The sequence below is a fragment of the Panthera uncia genome (assembly GCF_023721935.1).
Source record: "Panthera uncia isolate 11264 chromosome A3 unlocalized genomic scaffold, Puncia_PCG_1.0 HiC_scaffold_12, whole genome shotgun sequence".
Taxonomy (NCBI): Eukaryota; Metazoa; Chordata; class Mammalia; order Carnivora; family Felidae; genus Panthera; species Panthera uncia.
This window is the reverse complement of record NW_026057579.1, coordinates 21,783,680-21,806,477: the sequence shown is the minus strand read 5'-3', so window position 1 is coordinate 21,806,477 and position 22,798 is coordinate 21,783,680. Positions and strand designations below refer to the sequence as shown.

The window sequence follows — 22,798 nt, the reverse complement described above, 5'->3', positions numbered from 1 at the left end:
AGTGTATAGACCTATTATACACAGACATAAAGGATATTGTTGTAGCATATAGATAACTTACTATTTACTTAAAATATTTAATCAATTGCTTTAGTTACACATCTTTAAAATAACAAAATATATGACATGCTAACTTTAAAGTATTACCTTTTCCACTGACAAATTTCACACATCCTCATTCCAACCTGTCACCCACGTGCAGTTTCGACCCCAGTGAGTGTTTTGTTCCCGGCGGAATTTTTATCACTAAAGCTGCTTTTTCTGAGTCCTCTGACAGTTTCCAGAGCTCACGATTCTTACTTCCATCCAAGTTTTCAAGAGAAGCCACATTAGGGGATTACACCTTTCTTTTAAATTCTGCCCCAAGCCACAGGTCCCAATTCCTATAAGCTGTGTTGGCTGTTGCTGTTTCCATTTGCCTTACAGATGAATGTTCATCATCTCTTGTAGCAGTTAGCCATTGTCGGGTGTCTTTTTATTTTTATTTATTTTTTTATTTATTTATTTTTTGGGGGGGTGTCTTTTTAAAGTGACCTTTAAGGGGCACCCGGGTGGGTCAGTCAGTTAAGCATCTGACTTCGGCTCAGGTCATGATCTCACGGTTTGTGATTTCAAGCCCCACATCCAGCTCTGTGCTGACAGCTCAGAGCCTGGAACCTGCTTTGGATTCTGTGTCTCCCTCTCTCTTTGCCCCTCCCCTGCTCACGCTCTCTCTCTCTCTCTCTCTCTCTCAAAGATATTAAAAAAATTTTTTTCAGAAAGTGGTCTTTAAGGCTTATTTACAACATCCGAACGCTAAAATTATGAAGCCATAATCTCAAGAATAATTACCGCATCTGTTTTTGCTAAATTAGGCGAGAGAGGGCACTGTTAAGACAAGTCCTTTACTTGTTAGAGAATGTACCCATCGATATATTGGGTACCTTGAAGATAAGGCAACACCCTTTTTCTGAGGGCTAATGAGAGATGAAAGGAGAGACGGTCACGTGTTTGGGTGTAAACAAAATTTTTTTCGTTTACCAAGTTCTCCTTTAAAGCCCATCGGCTTGCTGCCTTGCGCATATGAGCATTCTTTACTGGCTGGTCAGCAGCCTGTGTCTGCAAAGGCAGGCAGAGGTCTTGGTTGGAGCAGGATCACGAGGTGGGTCCCGGGATTGCTGGGCCCACCAGGAGCTCCGGCCACCATCTTGCCCCATTTTTCCAAGCACCAGGAGCTGCAAGTCCCCTCTGGCCACCTTTCTGCCAACCTGCCGCTGGGCTTTTCTGTCGTTTTAATGAGCCCAGAGTCGTTCGGAAATATGCACTGTGCTCCACAAAAGGAAATAGTAATATAATCAGAAATGATTATATTCTAGCACTTCAGCACTATTGCTTCTATTAATGTCCATTATCACTATATTACCTGAAACGTGTTTAACAGTTACAGCCACCAATCAAGGTGCCCGTCCTGGAAAATGTGTATTCTCTCCGTCAGCATCGCACTATGTATTGTGCTGTTACTGTTTTAAATTTTTTTTCAGATAATTGGAACCTGCTACTTCATACTTTGAAAGGTAATGTAGCGGGTGAAGCCCTGAGAGGTGCAAAGCCTTTGCTTCCATCAGGGAAATAATGCAATTTCCACGCAAAATGATTATAATATTATTCAGTGATTACATGGGAGTGGGGGGTAGTCTGTTTTTGTTAGGTTTTTGAAAGTGGCAAATTGAATTCCATCCAAGTAATCAGAGGTTATGAGTTCCCAACACAGTGTGTGTGCACATGTTGGAAGTTCATGTTCCCAGGATCCTCCCCAGCCCTGCGCCCCCAGAGCCTCTGGTGGCCACTTAGGGCAGATCTGAAATGCCAGGAGGTTAGTCCTCTGGCAGCAGCTTTCAGCCGAGGAAAAAGGGGACTTGGTGGAAAACACCCCAGCTGCTCACACCCCAAGTGGGATGCCCCTGAGACTTGCCCCTCTGTGTCCCCCAGAGGTCCCCGGGGAGACTGGCCTTGGTTCCCCCAGCGGTGACCTGCTCACTTAGGGCAATCTGCGTTGACTTCCTTCCCTTACCTGTTCCCACTCGCCCATCTGAGCTTTCTTGAAATCACTCCCCCAAGTGAACCACTTGCCTCGAATCCTTATCTGGGCTCTGCTCCCCAGGGAGAGGCATGCCCGACCTCCCAGCTTTCCCATCCCATTTTCAGGGCACCCAGGGGCTTCTCTGGGTCCTTCTGGCCTATAACCCTTTTTGTAGTGGTTCTTGGCAGCATCCAAAAGTCTCAATGTGTTAAAAGGCATCATCATCTTGAAAAGTGAAAATTCTTAACTTTTTTTTTTTTTTTTTTGGTTGGGAAGGTGATGGGTATAATTGATTTCTCCCAGTTCTTCTCTTAATTATTACTACTCCCTTCAAGGGAGACAAGATGATTTAATCCAGGTCATATTTAAAATGCCCATAACCAAGGGGTGCGTGGATGGCTCAGTCGGTTAAACGTCTGATTTCGGCTCAGGTCATGATCTCACGGCTTGTGAGTTCCAGCCCCGCATCAGGCCCTGTGCTGACAGTTCAGAGCCTGGAGCCTGCTTTGGATTCTGTGTCTCTTTCTCTCTCTGTTCCCCTCCTGCTCTCTCTCCCTCTCTCAAAAATAAATAAACATTGAAATAAATAAATAAATAATAAAATGCCCATAATCGGGGTTCTCCTTCTGAACACCTATGTATGTCTCTTAGATAATCTATGTGTAATTGTCATAGATTAATTGTCATAGATTTGTTGTCAGTAGCCCTTCCCCATCAAAACAGGCTGCTTGCAGACAGATCACTTAATTTGCTCCTCGATGTTATTTTTCATACACGGTTGCTGCACGGCCGACAGATAGCAGATGATCCTACTACAAACGCATTTGACATGGCATGTGCTGTGGGGATGAGCAAACTCAAGGTCTCCTGCTGTGGCAAGTGACACGTGTCTTCCTGTTAGGCAGAAGAGCGGGGTCCCAGAGACCAAGGCACCCGAACGGGTGCTGTGGCTGCAGTCCCTGCCAGTATTCAGGTGCAAAAGAGAGCCCTCCCTTAACCTGCAGTATCAGAGGCTGTCAGTGTCCTGCCCTGTCCCTGGGGCCCACCTGCTGACAGTTTCCATCTCCTGCCTCTCTCTTTGTGAGGGCAGGCTGGAGGTGTGGGGGGGAATCGATATCCACAAAGCACCCGCCAACCAGTGAGAGGTGGGACGTGATGAATAAATACCTGGCTTCGCTCCTTACCTCTTGGTGAGACGTCTCTAAGATACGTCCTACACGCTCACTAAAATGGTCCGGGCAGGATTAAGCCCCAGTTGCCCACACCAGTATCTCACTCACTAACGTATCCTTGGTTGGCTTTTCTTCTGTTCTGCCTGACATCCCTGCTCCCTCGTCCTTGGATCAACACTCCCCCGCCCACCCACCCCGAAGACAATTGTATCCAAATCTGTGTTGTAGGATCGGCTTTGGAAGGGAAACCACACCAGATGCCAGCTTTTCTGCCCCTGCAGGTTCTCTCATCTTTCCGAACCTTAGAGTAAGCCCTGGCAGGGAGCCTTCCTGCAGCTGGGAGCCCTCCCTCCTCTGACCACCTTCAGTCCTAGGAGGCTGGTTAGCTTAGCCCGTAGCATCCACAGCCTTGTGACATCCTGTATGTCTGCACGGGGGTGTGTGACAGGGTAGGTGGCAGCTCTAGCCAGCTTCTAGCTGACCTGGACGTCTGTCTGGGAGGTGATGGTGCTCCAGCCACATCCTGGCTTTGGAGTGAGGGTCAGCAGGTAGAGGATGGGGTGGCCAGACGGAGCCAAGAGTGCACACTCTGGGGGGGTGGGGGGGGAACAGTATAGAAACCCTCCCAGTGACTAAGTGAGTGCTGATGGATTATTTGCGCCATTTTCGTCTGCTGGGGTACCGGCAAGGCGAACGCATTGTGTTCCAAAGGAGGAATGTTCTCTAGACGCAGTAATCATCGCCATGCCAGCTTGTGACAGAGCGAACCACATCAACTTCTAAATTTTCTCAATGGAGTGTGATGTGTGTAATGTGTAATAAAATATAAATAAGCCTTTAAGAAGCATCTATGTGTTTCTTTTTATCAACCTTTAGATGCGTTCAAGCCAACTACAATTTTATATGAATTCTAGATGATATGTAGTATTTTTATTTGCTACTTCATTGCTAAATGTTTCATATAAAACTGAAGAGGGAAAAAATACACAGTCCCACATATAAAAGAAGAAGCAGATGGCTCAATGTGACCGTGGGGGAGAAGCAGTGAATGGAGTGCTCAGAACGGAGGCTCCCCGGCTCCCGGGTGCAGCCCGAGATAGAGTGGAGGGAAGTTCGCATGTGTGGTTACCTGTGTTCCTCAGCCATTTGCTCCCACTGTGTTTTAAGTAGGCCATTAGTATTCAGAAGAATCTACAGGTATCTTTGTTATGGCTTTTTTTTTTAAATCTTTTAAATGTACATATAAATGAGTATGTATTATTTATAGATGTCTTTGGATTTAGAAACATCGAGCTTGAAAAGTAATGCAGCAAGGAATATCTGATTTACTGCTCGCTGGAGAGGAGAGAGGAAGACAGGGGAGCTTTCTTCAGGAAGGAAGACAGGGTTTGATAAGTTGTTTAACCTTTCTAGGGGACTTTCCTGGAAACTTCAGGTCCGGTGAAGCCGCAGAGAGATGATGGGGAGAAGGAGATCAGCGGGTGAACCTTGCCGCCCAGCTTCTCCTGCTCCTCAGCTGTGTGACCTTGAGTTAGTCACTCACCCGCTCTGGCCTTTGCTTTCTTGCCTCTATCCGGACATCGAGGCGTGCCAGGCTGCAGCTCAGGGATTCGTTCATTTGTATTGACTGCTCTGGGCTCTGGCCTGGCTCCTGGGTTGCTGGTTTAGATTGCAGAAGCGCCGTGAGCTCGGTGAGCAATGGTTCCATGTTTTATTTTTTTATTTTTTCAGATGGAACGTGAAGCCATGGTGCGATCAAGCCACTTGCCTGCACACGTTGGTAGAGATCAGGAAAACAGAATTAGCTCCTAATTCTATTTTCAGTTCCTAGGCTGTTTCTATATTGGCCAAGAAAAGCAGAGAACTTAGAGAAATTCCTGGTAATGACTGCTTTCTGCCTGGGTACGGAGAAACATGCCTGTCTGTGGTTTATTTTTAAATGGATAACTCATCATATCTGGGTAAAAAGTACTGTAATCTCCAAAGGCTTTTCTTTCACAATTTTTTTTTTCTCTGAGAGTATAGAAACAGCCTCAGATCTACTCAAATAAAACAGCTTTTTACTGGGTGAGGAAACAGTGGTTTCCAGACGCTGGCCCTATAGGCTGGGGTTCAGAAGAGGTGGAATGAGAGAATCGGAGCAGTAGCAGCAGCTTCCCACAGGCCTGCCGTTTGGTTTACCTATTGCCGGGGGCGGGGGGGGGGGGCTGCTGTCTGGGCGGGGGACAGTAAAGGCTGAAGCTGCCCTCTCAGGAAATTCAGGGGCATAGCTGGAGGGGGCAGGGAGTGACAGCTGAGCAGTGTCAGATTGACCCAGGGCTCCTGTATGCATGGTGAGCCCACTGCTTCGACTGCCTTCCAGGAAGATCCCTGCCCATGTGTCTGCCCCTGTGTGCTCACTTCTGTGGAGAGGTGCCAGGAGAGAAAGCACCACCTTGTGTGGTTCCCAGCCCTCCCCCATCATGGCACCATAGGTATTTTAGGGACATCTCTTCTGTGCTTCAGTTAGCAGACATGGAGATAATAATGGTCGCAGCCACCCGTTATATGTGCCATGGGCTATGCTAAGTGCCTTTGACCTCTACACAGGCTGAGCCAGACCCTGAACCGGTCCAGCAGGGACTAGGATGGAAATCCAGAAAGGAAGCTCTGCCCATGCCACGCAGGCCGTAGGGATCCAGACTCGGGAGAAGGGGTTATCAGATCTCTCTGCATCTCCCTGAGCAGACCAGAAACCCACCGAGCCTAAGAACCCAGCCTGTTACTGTGTGAAGTCACTTTTCCCCATCACTTCTTTCTAAAACTGTGGGCAGGGGTGTCAGGGGGGCAGGGGATGCTGTAGGACCCTGTGCACTAGCGGGTGTCGACCAGACTATCATTCCCGACCCTGGCAGTAAGCAGACGCCAGAACCGGTGATAATGGTGTTTGGTGACTCCTGCCCCCCAACATGGACGCGGTGGCCCACATAGAGGAGGGTTCAGGTGTCTTCTGATGCGGTTGGCTACTTGAGGGCCAAGGGTGCAGGTCAAAGGCCACCCTGAAGAACTAAAACAAACAGCCTCCCTGTCACTAGGAAGGAGACAGGCCTCAGACAAGAAACTGGAACAGGGGAGGTGGAAAGAAAGAGAGAAACCCTACTTTCTCGGGCTCTGCCTGGAGGTGCAGCCTGGAGGTAGGCTCGTGCCTGAGAGTGAGTTCCACTGTGGATGATGCCAAGATGGGGGTCACCTCATGGAGCGGGGACCACCTGACCAGGGCCTGCAGAGCCTCATGGGGACAGCTGGGGAACCAACTTGTCTGGGCACATACTGCTTCTCTGATGACTGCCGTCACCCACCAACTGGCCTACTGTTGTGTTTTACTCCAAGACTCTAGACAGGCCTTATTGCAATATGATAGCCTTGCAGGAATGTCAGAACCAACGGGAAAGACCTGTTCACATTTGAGTCAGAGTTTGAGGTGGGTGGCAACGCTGAGGCCAACGTGGTGGAGGTGAGCCTCCATAGATGGCCCAACCCACAGGGAGACCTGGAAGGTGCTGGGAGAGTGTACTGCCTGTCTCTCAGCACCAGGAAGGCGAGGGAAGCCCATTCGCTCTGCAGTCCAGCTTGGCATTCTCGGCAGCCGGCCTCCCTGTCCGTGAATTAGCGACGCCGGTGCCTGTCCTGCTCTCCCGGGGTCCGTGTGGCCATCTAATGAAGGAGAGAAGATGCGGAAGCACTCCACAGAGCCAGCAGCACAGGCGAATGTGAAGCGTCATCATGAAAAGCTTAAATTTATGGGTCTGAAGGAGAAGCAACATCTGGAAAGGAATTATTGCAATTTAAAGGGAGGATGCAGGCCTGTTTATAAGAGCGAAATCTGGAAGCCGTGTCTGAATTTTTTTTTTTAAGCTGGTTTGTATTCCAGTCATGAAACTGTGGTGTGAACTTCCAGATGTGTGAAGCAAAATTGTAGAAAATGAGTGGAGTCTGGTAGGCATTTTGCTTCCTTCGACAGAGCCTTACTGAGCATGTACTACGTGCCAGGTGCTACACACTGTGCCGACACCTTAAACGGCACCGCAGGCGAGTCAGGCTGTTGGGTCCACTGGCATAAGCCACTTCTCTCCTCATCTTGTGGTCTTCAGAAAACGCAAAGGCCTGGGTGGCTCAGTCGATTAAGCACCCGACTTCGGCTCAGGTCATGATCTCGCAGCTCGTGAGCTCGAACCTCACGTCGGGCTCTGTGTTGACAGCTCAGAGCCTGGAGCCTGCTGTGGATTCTGTGTCTCCCTCTCTCTCTGCCCTTCCACTGCTTACACGTGCTCTGTCTCTCTCTCTCTCTCTCTCAAAAAATAAATAAAAACATTTAAAAAAAAAATGCAAAGGCCATGCCAGTCCCAGTTCCGGTGATGAGCCAATCTGTGGTAACTGGGGGTTGAGGAGGCTACATGTGCTGGCCCCAAGTGTTGGGCCGAGTTAGGGGTGTCTTAGTTAATATCGTTGCTGAGGGGTGTGCTGTGCCATGAGAAAATGGGGGGCAGGTTTGCAGGGGATGGGGTTGATTTGAACTTTTTTTCTGTACTGTTTCAGTCCTGGTGTCTGGCAGAGCACTGTCGTGGCATAATTCAGGATCTGATCATGTGGGCACCCCATTTTCCTTCTCTGCCCATTCTCCTTGCCCAAACCAGCCAAAAGGGACCTGGAGATGGGCCATCAGGAAGCCTGTTTGGGTAACACACGTGCACTTATCTTGATATTCTGCAGCAGTTTTCCTTAAGAGTGTCTATACTTCCAAGACAAGTTTTCAGTAGGAGAAGGGGTGAAGGCAGGTGGAAGGAGGTCCGGGCAGGGGAGCAGGTGTGTGTCTGGTCACAGAAGGAGAGCTGGGGGTGTCTGGAGGGCAGGTGGCCCAGGCAGTGGAGGCTGGACAACACAGGGCATGGAAAGAGTCTGGACTTGCCTGGGCTCCCCGGGGCCCCTGCCATGGAGGGATTTGGGGCAGGAATGCCGTGACTATTCTGGGGTTGAGCACAATCCCTGTGGCGGCGGCCGGGCTACTCGGGGGCCTGGTGAGAGCTGGGGAGGCCTGGCCCCGGCAGCGGTAGTGGAGATTATAGAGGACAGGTGACTGTGCACGATTAACCACAATGCTGGGGGCGGGGGGCAAGAGAGAGAGGGACGACGTGGGGTTTTAAGACAGAGGAGGTGGCTGTGCTGGGCCCTGAGATAAGGGTCCAGAAGTATAGGGTTTGGAGAAAGTCAGTGAATGCATTCAAGGGGGGAGGGGGTGTTAGTCGATTCCCGGAGTGAAGGAGGCACAAAGACCCTGAGACGCTGTAATGGCTTCTCCTCTGAAGCTCCACCCTACCCGTCAAAATCTTACCCTTAGAATTGAATGTCACTTGTTAGAAAGCATTAAAATGGAATTGAATTGAATTTTTCTCTTGGTGGGGGCAGTGATGATAAAAAAAAAAAAGTTGAGAAACACTGAGTTAATAGTAATGGAGAATGAGCTGCTTCAGTGCTGACAGAGGTTTTGTGGCAGACGTGGAGCACAGTCTGTGGCTTCTCTGTCGTGGGAGGGGGTCACTTGGGAACTGGACCGCCACCAGGGCATCTGGGGGCTGCCGAGAAGTGGGCGGGTGGTGGGGGGCAGCAACCAGTTGGGTCCTAGGGTTGTTCTGGGCTCACCAGGACCAAGAGTGGAATGAGGCCATCTGCTGACACCTGTACTTTTATTCAGCCCAGGGGTGGTGACTGCGGAATGTGCACAAGACAGCTCTAATCTCATCATCGTTTGGGGCTGCAGGGACAAGGCAGCTGAAGCACATAGAGTTCCAATTCTGCCCCCCCCCCACCTTATGTATTTGCCGTGTAACTTTGGATAGTTCTTCTTTTCCACAAGCCTCAGTTTCCCCATCTCTCAAGTAGGAATAAAAATAGTATCCAACTCATAAGCTTTCGAGGAAAGGTGAATCAGAAAATGTGAATGAGTGAGGCTTTGTCAATGCCAAGCATTGTGAAAATTTCATTATCACGTCTCAGGCAGGAATCATGGCCTCTGAAGATCCTACCTTTCTTTGAAGAACTCACGTCCACATGAAAGCTGGCCAGGCAGCACATCCCTAGCATTGAGAATAAGTAATGGATCTCATCAGTGGCCAATTCTGGCTCCTTAATGGAAAGAGGAAACCTCTGCATTGTGTTGGGTGGGTTTTCGAAAGGCACTCCACCTTTGTGTTTCCGTTCTCTCCTTTAAAAGCAGTGCCTTCCGGACCCCTCAGCCCATGAACTGTCACCAACCTGATGGATAAACCTTTTGCGAGTGTTTATTTTGGGGTTGGCGAGATGCCTGCAGGCTTTGGTGAACCCATGGTTGATATTATTAATGGATGGGTGGTTTTCTCTTTCTTCTTAAAAGAAGGAGAATGTGAATGAGTGTCCCCTTGCAGGATGCATTCAGAGCAGGCATGTGGCGTGGTACTAGGGGCGCCATCGGGTCCTGAGCCTGGGCCGGCAGGAAGGTGGACGTGGGCGCTGGTTTTCTTCTACAGTTTGCAGCCTCTGGTTCCTTTGCTTTTTCCTTCCAAGGAAGAAAAAAATCCTTGCTTCCCGGTTGGCTGAGGGGTGGTGAGCTGCCCAGACGCCCGAGTAATAATTGGGTAGCCTGGTCAAGACCCAGGCAGGGCTAGTCTATGATCCTGAATCAAATAGGAGACTCCCTAATTGGTTTCTCCTCTCTTAAGGGCAGTTTCTCACCAAAAAATTGGTACGTTTTATAGGGAAATAAAAAATCCTGGGGACCTTGTTTGTAATTCTCTTGGCTATCAATTTGGTTCATGTCAGGAACCATCTTTAGTTATAAACTTAGAATGGTCTCAGAATTTTCTTTGGGTTGAAATTTGGAGATCCCGCATCACATAGGCAGTTATTCAACCCAAAGACCCCATCGGAGGGTCAAACTTTCATATTGGCCCTTCGGCCCCATCAAACTCAATTAGCATCTCTTAAGTGCCTTGACAAGGTGGGGACATTCGGACCCCTTTCACAGGCATTGACTTACCACCCACTGTATTTTTAAAACCAAAGTAAAACATCCCTGTCCCATGGCTTTTTAATTTTTTTTTTTCCTAAAGCCTGGAAGCTGCCCTTTGATGATGAAATTAGTGAAAGAGAAAGGGTCAGTTTACCCACAGGTGTCAAGGTCAAGCCCCGAGATACTGCCTTGAGCCCCCCTGGCGATGGAAAACCTTACCTGTCTCCCCGATGCTCCCTGGGTTCATTCTTGAAATTCATTTCCCCAGGCCACTTTCTTTGGAAATTTAACGTTTCCCAATGTTAACATGGGAACAAAATGATTACTAGAAATCAGTTTCTAGTAATTCATTTTAAAAGCACTTGGGACTGTCATGCATCTCATTAGAGTAGGATGTGCTTAGGTGCATGACTATAGCTTGTAGGCCCCCTAGAAAGAAAAGATGATAAATGGAGGGTCGCTGTGGGTCGGAGATTCAAATATTAAGATAATGTCTGTTCTCTGGATACCTGGGATTTGACTGCAAGGAATAGAGGTTGGGTGAAAGTAGAGCAGGAAGAAGAAATCAGTGAAATCACTGAGACATCAACTAATGCCAAATATGAGCAGAGAACAGCCAGAAACCCCTCGAGGGAGGAGTTTCTGGGTTGGGGCAGGCAAAGATGGCAGCCAGGAGCAGCTGCTTGCCCTGGGCGGTGGGGCAGGCGGGGAAAGCACTGGGACAGTGATCCTGCGGCTGCCACTGCTAATTACGCATCAGTTTCTCTAGTTCTAAGAGTGAGAAATGAAGGTTCATAGAAATTACCTTAGCCAGTGTCACAAAACTAAGGGGGCAGCGTTAGGATTTCGCTTCGGATGCCTGATTCCAAAGTCCTGCTTTCGACTGCCTCTGAGAGCGGATCCTTATAAGGGTCTTAACAGGAAATGGGCATGTTGAAATGAGTGGCTTAAAGAGAGTTGAATGACAGGGCTGTTCATAAAGATGTAGACGCCACTGTGACTGGAGCGCAAAGAGAACGCTCTGTGGGGCCCGCAGCATGCCATCCAGACCCGCTACCCGCACTGAAGGGTCACAGCCAGCCCGTCAAGCCACTGCAAGGAGGAAGGCAAGTAAGGGAATGAACACCCAACCCCCCACGGGTCCCTAGTCTCCTGCTGGCATCTGCATTAGCTGTACCCAACAGGGAGTCATGGGGTCTCAGAGCTCCAGTGATGCCCTCCGTGCAGATCAGGTGAGCCCCATGGGGACAGACAGGATGGAAAGCAGACCTGGGCAAGATGGCCAGCACAGCCTGTAACAATCTACCACGGCAGCTCATGTTAGGATCTCTCCATGAGCATGTTAGGGAAAAGTCCCAAAGAACTCAGCCTCATGCACAGTTTATTGGGGGGGTGGGAGGGGGGGAAGCTTCGCTTCAATCATCTCCTCCAGAAGTGGCCTCTGGGGGCCACAGAGGAGGGAAGACCAGGCCATTGTCATCAGAACAAGCTAGGCAGCCCTAGTGGCTCACCTCCCTCCACTGCCCCTCTGAACCCCTGCCTGGCCTGTGCCCTGTTCATCTGGCACACCCTGGAGAGCTGAGCCATCTGGTTTGGAAGGAAGGGAAGCAGATTAAGCTGACAGTCCTGGGAGGTCTGTCTCAAGAGAATGAGAGCTCCTTCCACAGCTGGGTGGCCAGGACTTTGGGCTCTCAGTTAGTTAGTAGCCTTTACAGTGGTCTACAAGGCCCTGCATGATCTAGATACTCACTTCTCTAGCTGAATGTCCTACCAGACTCTCCCTGCCCACCCACAGTGGGTTCCTTGCTGGCCCAGGAACACAACAGGCATGCCCCCCCTGCCCCCGCCCCAGGACATTTGCACTGGCTCTTCTCTCTGCAGGAACACACAACTCCACATTCCTGCATGGCCCACTCCCTTATCCCCTTCACGTGAGCTCAAATGCCCTATCTCAGAAGTCTTACCCTGACCCCCTCTTTAAACTGCACCCCAGCCCCCCAACACTCATGTTCTGCTCTGCTTCTCTAATATATAGCACTGCCTACCTTTTAATGCACTATGCAATTTCTTAAGCCTAATGTTTATTCTGTGTTTCCACTCACTAGAAGATGAACTCCATGAGGGCAGGAATTTTTTTTCTTTCTGTTTTTGTTCACTTATGTATCCCCGGTGCCTACACCATTGCCAGACACACAGCAGGCCCTCAATAAATATTTATGGAATGAAGGAATGAAGCAATGAGTGAATGAGTAAGATTCTCATGGATCTAAAACGATCTGACCACTGTCTCCCAGACCTCTCTCTTCACCAGCACATACCTCCAGGGATCTTTCCCAGAAATACATCAATCGTTTATTATCACCAGTACTGTCAATATTTTGTGGCCAAGGCGATTGATTTATCTGAGCACTTCACGTAGGCTTGGTAGGGGAAATGTACTCACGACTTTGGCTCTGTGTCAAAATTAAATGGTGACCTTGGCTTACTTTGCTTCCCCACAGAGGTTATTTCTTAATCGTAGAGAGAACACTCTCTCCTTGGGAAAAATAATATTTTTGCCACCTTCGGCTTGAAAATGACTATTTGATATGGCTCGCGTGTGTCTCTGTCAGTGGCAGCTGGAAGAGTGCGGGTTGAAAGAGGCTCTGAGAAAGACCCGTCACATTGTCGGGGAGAAGCTCGTCGCAAGGTGGAATTAGTTTACAATAACTTATTTACCTGTCCAAATCCCTCATATCACATTAAAGCTTTCCCCTGCTATCCGGGACTCTGGAGTGCTAAGAGGAAACAGGAAAATCAATTGATAATGATATATTCAGTTTAGAAAAATATATCGATTCCCAGGTAATGACAGTTGTGCATTTTTGCAGTGGAGGATGCCATTTCTTGTCGTGAAGATGGCTTTCACATATATTACATTTGAAAGAGGGAACTGGGAATAGTCCTGCCTCGCCATAATAGATAGGCTCTTTCTACCAGGTATTAAATCTATATTTAAAAAAAAAAAAATTCTCTCCAGGGAACCCATCCTTTGCCTCCTCAAGGTCTTCTTGCCCATTATCTAAAGAAGTAATGATTTGTTTTTGTAATTCTAGAGTTTGTGTCCTATTCTCTTTCCAGCATTAGATTAAAGACCTGAATTTCTTATCTTTCCCCATCTCTGGAGTTGCTTGGTTTGAATCAGATGGAAGGCAATGTCCTTATTCTCCCTCTTATCCACTGTTAATGGTTCCCCTGTGGGGATTAGGGCTTTGTGTGTTGGGGGGATGGGGGAGGGACATCTAGGTTCTGCCCCTTGGGGGTCTCCACTGCCTGCTTGGCCCCCCCTTATCTGGGAGTGCCCACGGCCGCCTTTGGGTACAGCCTGTGTGAGATGGTCCACACTTAGAAATTCCACACAGAGACAAGCTTCCACTTAGGGTGGGGACTCTCTAAGATACTGAAATTCCAAAGATCTTTTTGCAGAAGATGATATCTTTTCCCACCCCACCCCCACCCTTTTTCTTCTCTTTCTAGACTGTCTGGCCTCCTGGTGATGCTCACGCTGTGCTAAGTGTCGGTGGCCATCAAGGTTTTTGCATCCTGGGGACGAATCCTGACCTTGCCAGAGACGGACATCGAAAGGTAGGTCTCTGCTCAGCTCGCCTGCAGATAGGAAAGGCATCAGACCTGGGCACTCCCGGCTATGTTCTCGAACACTGATGTTCTAGGGGAAGTGAGGAAATGTAGCTGGCCCTCTCAGCCTTTTGGTCAGGGAGATTTTTACATAGATGCAGGATTAGAACCTAGCAAAGCCCCCGGGTCTCAGTCCTCCTGGGATCAACCTAAGAGCATTGCTATAGCTCTTATGGCTCCCCAGGACGTGGGATCCGGGGGCAGCCAGCGGCCGGGTCATATTTAAGCTCCTCAACTATAATGCTTCTTTGGTAGTTTACCTTTTCTTGTTATTAAAGTAATTGTATTCAATATCATTAAAAGACTGTTCATTGTAAAAATACTTTAAAAGATAGCACCTAAAATTATATAAATTACTTAACACTCATAATGCCGAGAAATCACCACCTTAGTGTCTCTTTCTGGGCTTTCCTTCTCTGCACAACCGTAAAGTGTGCACGCACACATGCACCCACACATGCACACGTAAACGGGATCACACTGTATGTACTGCTTTTGACTGCACAGTAGGAAGGGTACATTTCTGATGTCAGTAAATACAAATCTATAGCACTTTAAAACTCTTCATATCATCTGGATAGAATGATCTACGCGATTTACTTAAGCAGTGCCCTAATGATGGGGCATAGAGTGTATTCTTAATATCTCACTCCTACAAAACACAACAAACATTTTTGTACATATATGTTTGCATAGTGGTTTGATTATTTCCTTGGATTAAATTTATGGAGGTCTGGCCTCAAATTTTGACTCAGGATTTTCAAACCTAGATGATAAAAACCAGGTAACCAGGAGAGTTGGGGGGGAACGTGGCCTGCGTGTGAGGGCAGATATCTGATGACAAGAATCTGTAGGATTGCTTGAACACCCAGCCGGCAGGCCAGGAATGAGCCTGCAGGAGCAGGGGAGCCTGGAAATGCAGCTGCCGACATCCACTTACTTACTGTTGCTCAGGAAACAGGAGGATGGGCCTGGAATGAAGGTTGGAGGGGGTTGGCGGGGGGCACCGGGGTTCAGGACAGGTGAGGCTGAGCTGGCCCAGCCTAGCATGTCTGGTGGCACTTGAGGCTTTAGAAGTCCATGGGCCAAAGCCATCTCTGCATAGCACATGGGGCCCAGGACTGGGGAGGAGAAGACCATAGCAGCCCCAGGACTGCTTTGTTCTTAGGTGCCAGGCCTGGTGCCCTCTGATCAGGAGCCTCCGTGGCCTTTACCTGGGGCCAGCTTGTGGCCTGAACCCAGCTTCCGTCTGCAGCAGGGGCCAGAACGGCAGACCGACAAGTTTCCAGCCATGTGCATGTTCCTTTTGGACTCAGAAAAGTTGGGCCTGGGGATGGCCCTCCTCTCCCAGAGCCCTGGCTTAGAGAGAAGCTACCGCAGCTCTAGGGTTGAGTTGTCAGTAGCCGTGGTTGTCAGCAGGCAGCAGGAGGAGGCTCCAGGCTGGGCCTGGATCAGCTGCCAAGATGGAAGAAGCGTCCACTGGGCATCCAGCCCGCCGCCACCCAGCAGCCCAGTGGGGACAACCAGCAGGGGCAGATGGGTTTCTGGCCTCGGGAGCTGGTGGGCTGTTGGCATGCATCTAATGGCACCGCTGAGTGGCCGGACAGCTGTCCTGGTTCGTCGTCCTAGGCCCGAGGGGATGCTTTGCTTCTGTGACTGTCGGGTAAGAGGCAGGGAGTTACCAAACTAGACAGATCTAGTGATGGTGGCATCTTGGATCTGGTGATGGTGGCATTCCCAGCTCCTAGAGGGGGCAGAGGTGGAGATGAGTGTCTGAGAAGAGACTGAGGAGATACTCATCACAGAAGTCAGCTTTCCAAGGATAAGCCTTCACGTTTTAAAATTTTAATGTTTATTTATTTTTGAGAGAGACAGAGTACAAGTGGGGGAGGGGCAGAGAGAGAGGGAGACACAGAATCGGAAGCAGACTCCAGGCTCTGAGCTGTCAGCACAGAGCCTGATGTGGGGCTCGAACCCACAAAATGTGAGATCATGATCTGAGCCGAAGTCAGACGCTTAACTGACGGAGCCACCCAGGCGCCCCTGTATTTAATATTTAAAAAATATTTTTTTTAATGTTTATTTATTATTGAGAGACAGAGAGACACAGAGTGTGAGCAGGGGAGGGGCAGAGAGAGGAGGAGACACAGAATCCGAAGCAGGTTCCAGGCTCTGAGCTGTCAGCACAGAGCCTGATGTGGGGCTCAAACCCACAAACCAAGAGACCATGACCTGAGCTGAATGAAGTCAGATGCTTAACCGACTGAGCCACCCAGGGACCCCTGCCTTCACGTTTTAGACACTGTGAGTGGGGTGAGGTGAAGGGGATCTAGACACCCAGGGGAATGGGTTTAACGTCCCCTACTTTGAGATCTGCTGTTCCCTCCCACTGACAGGGCCTCCCCTGTCAGGGCACATGGTTCTTATTTATCTCAGGCTTCAAGAAGCATGTATGTTAGGAAAGGGAGGGACCTCAATAGGACACCTGGTAGATCAACCCCCGGGCCGGTGTCCCCACTGTGAACTCATGGCCATCTGCCCTACCCTAGCCAGTTCCTGGAGAGGGGGAATCACATCTCATCTCTGTATCCCCTTCCACCACCCCCGCACAGCACCTGCTGGGGCTCTCGGTAAATACATCACTGCACACACAGCTGCACCTGCTCCTGGGAACACCTCAGCCTGTGGCCCGGAGCCAGGTCGTGCTTGTCCCTTTTGCCTCACATGCAGAACCCCATTGATTCTCAAGAAGATAGGAAGTCTCCACAGCCCACCATGTCCCCTGTGACCAGTGGAAGAAGCTGTCACTTTCCTGTGGAAACTGGGCACGATCACTGGGCTGTGTATGTCCTGCTGCAGAACGGGGCCTGCTCAGATGCAAAGCAGGGCTGCTCCGTGCCTGTCCATGACCAAGAATGTGGTGCCAGAGCCAGCTGGCAGGAGCGAAACCTGATCCCTGCACTGCAGTGGGTGACCCTGGCAGGGGTGGAGCTCAGGGGAGCTAAAGCCGAGGACTCGGTTTATGCAGAACCATAGGCTGAGCCGAGAATGACATCACCAGACACCTAGACCTTGGAGGTGGGGAAAGGCAAGCCCTGACCCACATCAGTGCTGAGACGCGCCCCTCTGCAGCCTCCCCAGCCTCCATCCCTGGGGCTGTCTTGGCACCTCCCGTCCGGGCCCCTTGTCCCCCTGCATGCCATGCATCCTGAGACGACATTGCAGATGTCTCCAAAGCTAACGGCACTTGGAACTCTTCCATTAGAGGACACTGTGTGCCATGCCCTGGACGTCCGAACTCAAGGCTGCTTCACCCGGCCAAGCCATTCGGAAGGTGCCCTTGCTGACCACACTCCCCGGTCTCTTGCCTTCCCTCACTCGCTTTCTCTCAACAGCCGTGCTTCGTTCCATCCTTCTTTTCCTTCTTATCCATCCCCCTTTGGCTACCGTGTTCCCACCCAAAGACAGACCTGTGGGCAGACATCTCAGGGCTGCCTTCACTAAAACGTACACTGTCACCTGCTTTTCCTTTTTCCTGGCTTCCTCTCCCGGCCCCACCCCTGCCTCGGCAGCCCCCACATCCACCAGGCTTCTGGGCACTCGGCCTCCTGAGGATGTTGTGGAAGCACATCGGCACCCCGGCACAGATCCTTCAGCAGGGTCCCCCCTTTCCCATCACCCCCCAAGCCTTCGGCCTGCCCCATCCACATAATGACTAGCAGATGACCTACCTGCTACTTCAAGGAGACCCTGAACCTCTTTCCCTTGGCTTGGTGGGCCATGTCACTCCATCTGTGTGGCCACTCCAGCCCCTCTTCCTCTGCCTGTCGGTAAGGGAGGGCGTCAGTGCTACAAGATTTCCCTCAGCTTTCCTTTCTCTGCTTCATCTGTCCCCAGGGCTTCATTCTCAGATGGCATCTCTGTGCCGAGGTCCCAACCACTTCTCCAGAGTCCTGAGAATCAGCCACGACCTGATTCGCACCCCAGACTTGGCCTGGCGAACACAGAACCGCCTCGTTGCTCTCAGCCTTTGGCGGCCAGGCCACTCACCCCTCCCCGGTTGGGCGTCTCTGTCTCCTTTGCCTTGTGTTTCTCATCTTCCTTCCTGGACCACAAGCTCCTTGAGGACAGGGACCATCCTCTTGTCTCCACATCATGAAATCAGATGATCTTAGTTCCAAAATCACAGGACTGCAGGACAGAGAGACCTCACAAGCAATGGATGGACAGGACCCTGGACCAGGAGGCGGCCACTGGGCTCTCCTCCCAACCCTCGTACTAACTCTGGGGGAGCCCCAGAGAGCTGCTGAGTCTCCATCTCCTCCACGCACACTGAGGGCAAGCCCTGACCTTCCTAGCTCCCAGGAGAAGACCGGCAGGTCTTGCTGGGCCAGCAGTGTCAGCTCTCAGTGACTGCTGGAATCACCCGCAGAGCTTTCAAACATACGGATGCCCAGGTCCTGCCCCCAGACCTTCTAATTTAATTGTCCTTGTGAGAATGGATGTTGGTGTACTTTAAAGCCTTACCAAATTCCTGGACCCTAAGTCCTGAGGAATTGACACAGAGGTTATAGAGATTCAGCAAAACGAAGTTCCTGGATGATATGTACTTTATTTACCCTTTCAGATATTCTAAAATCTACCCCCTGGATCAAGCCATCCAAAACCCAGACACTTGGGCCATCACACTGTCAACCCCATTCATCTCACCCCACCCCAAAATGCTTTCACATGAACCCTCTGGGCTGTTAGAAGTTCTTCTTTTCCTGTAGATCACACTGATGTGCCCACATTTAGGATTTTGTGGCAGTTAATGTTTACCCTGTCACTGTGATCTCTTTGCTGGGACCCTTGGGAGAAATGTCTCTGATTTCAGCATAGACATGTTCTCCTCCTCAGCCTTTCCTGGCACCTGCTATGGAATCACATTGTAACATCCGCTTCTTGTTTGCCTCTTCCAAGGCGAAACAGTGGCTCTCAACTCTGGCTGCATATTAAAATCACCTGGGGACATTTTAAAAAATTCCAATATCCAGGCTAGATACACCAGATCAGTTAGATCAAAATCTCTCGGGATGGGACCCAGGCATTAGTATTTTTGTGAGGCTCCCCAGATAATTCAAATGGGAGGCCAAGGTCAGAAGTACCGCCAAGACTGGAGGCAAATCTGTGACCCACCTGTAACAGACGCATGGAACTTTCTAGATGTGGTTTTAGGGACGAAGCAGCCCCTGAGCCATTTCCTGCGCCTACACTTGTCAGCAGCTCTCCTGCTTTGGATTTACATTGTCTTCTTGCACATATCCCTTTAAGTTAGCTTTTCAGTCCTTCCTGAACAGCGTAAGGTGAAAACAGAATGGAAAGCCTCCTGCTTGTCTCTGGCTGGGCCCTGGCACAGCTCCTGCCCCCCTCAGGCCTCCCAGGAGAGAGGGTCACGACCCCTTCCCCATCCAGAGGCGCCTGGTCAGCGCCCTCTGTTATGGTAATCCCCCAACAGGGACGCACCTCCGGTCTGCCAAGAGCTGTCTCCAAGGCCATGAAAGAGGCTCGGTCAGTTCGCGGCATCTGTGTGTTGATTGGGACTGGGGCAGGGAGGGGACTCATGGGGGTGGCGTCCCTGTGTCCAGGACACTGGCTCTGTCACCTTTGTTTGCCCTCTCCCTTTTCAAGACTCGGCCCCTTGACAAACAACCCAGTGGGATTATCGGCCAAAGGCAGGAGATGCCCCGAGGTGGAATCTTCCCCCAGTCCCGGATGCGAAGTTGTTCAGGGGGAGCAAATACGCGGAGCGGTTCCCATTAGCCAACGGGGCTGGGGTGGGGCACACACAGCAGTTCACTCTAGCTGCAAACCCTCATTTGGCACCTGGGCTAGAAATAGCTTATCTGCAAACCTCAGAGTTTATTTTTGTGGCCAAGTTTGATTTTCCAAGCGACCTGTCTCCTTCCTTACCTTGAATGTGCCCCAGCGGCCGGGGCTGCTGGGAACAGTTGCTTGTGCCCTCCAGGAGGGCATCTGGCCCAGGGCAGGTGGGGGTTGACACCCAGCTTGCACCTTGCAAGCTTTGCTGTGTACTCTGTAGTGCTCAGAGGGAGGGACGCCTAATTTGCACAGAATTTTAATTTGCACAGAAATCTCATTTGCACACAAATACCGAATAGGCTGGCAGTGGCCCCACCGGAGTCCTGCTCAGGGAGAACTCCATGCGTACATCTGTCCAGTGACCCAGCAGGGGGTTGCTCCTAAACTACTGTGTTCCTGTCCCTTTTTGATGATTTCATGTATTCACAGGTCACTCAAAAGAACTTTTAAGCTTTTGTCTTCGATTGTAAATTCCCTCTCTCTCTTGGTGCTCTGTCTCTCACACATGTGCATACACACAGCATGGCAGTGCAGGGGCACGGGGGCTATGGAGGAATACCCCGTACAGGGAAAAATGAAGGATGTTTCAACATTCATGCATTCCTTTATTTCTTCAAGCCTTTATTGGCAGCAACACTGCATATTGTTCTAGAGCCTGGGTCCAGAGAGTTCAGACAAAAGGCCTGTCCTCCAGGAGCTCGCTGTCCAGTGGGGAAACCAGAAACTGAGTACGTTCTTGCAAGATGTGATAAATGCAACAAGAGGAATTTATCCAAAGTGCTCTGGAAGAACTATTCATTTGCCTAACAAATATTTCTTGAGCACCTGCTGCATGCCAGGCATCATTCCAGGCAGTGGGGATACAACAGTGACCATAGGAGACAGAATCCCTGACCCAGAGCTCACATTTGAGGGCATGAGAGTACTCAGCAACTAACTTAGTTCGATCAAAACTACAGGCTTCCAAGAAGAGGTGGCCTTAAACTAGAAATGAAGTGTGTGCACATGCACGCACACTCAGGGACTATTCTAGGCAACGGGAAGAGCTATCGCAAGGGTCTCAAATGTAGAAACACAGGAAAGCTCAGCCTAAGTAGTAAGGGAGACCCATGGGTTGGGAGATGCAGCAAGAAAGGTAACTAGGTCTTGGCCATGGTGGGCATTGAATGCCATGCTAAGCCTCCAAAAATCACCCTTACAGATAACAGAGACATAGCTGAAGGCTCACAGAGCCCTCTCACAGCCAAGCTCCCTATGTACCATCTGACCCCAAAACAGACTCTTTGGCAGCCTGGTGCTCTGGGCAGCCACTACCCCAACTCTAATTTGTTAGAACATCCAAGGCTAAGGCCATAGGACTTCTTTTACCTCCTCCCGCTACCTAGTGCTTTCAGTTTGCATAGCGTTTTCACACAATTCCCTCTACTTGGTCATGAGGGAGACCCTAGGAGGTAGACAGAGAGGAGTTATTGTTGCCATTTATTACACCAAGCAGCAAGCCGAGGCCCAGAGAGGACCAATGCCTTACCCAAGCTCACACAGCCAGTCAAAGCAGAGGGGGGACTAAAATCCTTGTCTCCTGGCTTCTAATCCAGAGGCACCTCAGGCCTTCACGTCAACTGACACTCCTTATATTGAAACCTAAAGAGCTCTGAGCAAGTATTGGCCATGTGCTGGTCTGTCCTCCACAAACATTAGTTGAGCACCTACCACATGTCAAGCCCAGCCTTGAGTGACCATCCTCTGGGCCTCAGTATAGTCCCAAAGCAACCCAGGAGGAAAACCATCCTTCCTCCCACCCACCATGACCCAAGAGGCCTAAAGGCTACAGGCCAGCCAGACCTGTGCTGTCACCCACCAGTGCCAACCTACACAGGTGACAGAATCGCCATCACCAGCTAGAGACCACCCCACTGCCTCCCTGGGTTCTCCCATCCAGGCCACTTGGAGGCACGCTAGGTATAGCTGCCAATACATAGTTCCCTCCGACTTGTAAGCTGGGTGCTGAAGGAGCAGGGGGCTCACGCCTCACTCACAGAGCGACAGTTTGCCTGGGTAAAGCTGATGCAGCCTAGCAACCCTCCGGGTTGAGTCTTTTTTTTTTTTTTTTTTTTTTTTTTTTTGATTTGTAGCAACTCATTTAGATAAAAGCATCTGGTTCGTAAGGAAGCAACAACAAAAAATCATTAAAAGCATATTTCTGCTTTTACTAAGTAACCTAGTAACAGCACAGGAGGTAACAATTAACCCGGCCCCCCTTCTCCAGGTGGGCAGGCCGGTGCTCTGAGTGGGAAATGACAGGACACAGAAGGGGTCTAGCCCGGGTCTCCTCTCAGATCAGCGCTCACAGGGGTGCATGAGGCAGCCCCAGCCAGCCAGCCAGAGAGCCTCGCCCTCCCATTAGTGTGTAGGGGAGGCATCCTGCCTCTCCATCCCAGAATAAGCAGTATGATTATTTATTTAGCACCAGTTCAAGGCTTTCTGAAGTGCACTCAAAGTGCTCTGCCGTCTCGCACAGGGGCACACAGAGCCACACTACTGACTTTGTGAGTCGGGTAAGGTAAATCTGACCCCCGCACCAGCCAGGCTCACTCGCCTCCCATGACCTGCACTCGACCCGCACACGCATGCACAGCCTCTGTTCCCATGCAGACAGACCCTTGTGCTCCTAACCACCCCTGCACGTATGCATCACACCTGTGGACGCTTGTCCTGCAAGCCCAAATATCCCGGAAAAGCCTCTCCCAGCCCCTCCCGCCTCCTGGCAAAGAGCTCCCAGCCACCTACTCATGGGAATTTCCTCTCCTCAGATTTCCTGACGCTGTTACTTTCTCTGGCAGCCATTCGCTTCTTCTTGGGTCAAGTGTGGTCCTTTCACCATCCAGTGTGCTTGTGGCTCATCCCCCACCCACTGTGAGCTCTCTAGGTGGGGGGGGGGGGATGGTTGAGGGGGGGACAAGCTCTCTGCAGAGCTGAGCACATCATAAACACCAAAAAGGGACTGATGAT

At 50.3% G+C, this 22,798-nt stretch overlaps 1 protein-coding gene across 1 annotated transcript in view; it reads left to right on the top strand.

Moving 5' to 3' along the window:
* The window catches only part of LOC125937806 (kelch-like protein 29), a 253,204-nt gene that overhangs the window by 67,482 nt on the left and 162,924 nt on the right, over positions 1-22,798 (top strand). The window contains exon 3 of the mRNA XM_049652729.1: positions 13,769-13,876. Coding sequence (XP_049508686.1) covers positions 13,769-13,876 — 108 coding nt within the window. The remainder of the gene's footprint in view (positions 1-13,768; positions 13,877-22,798) is intronic.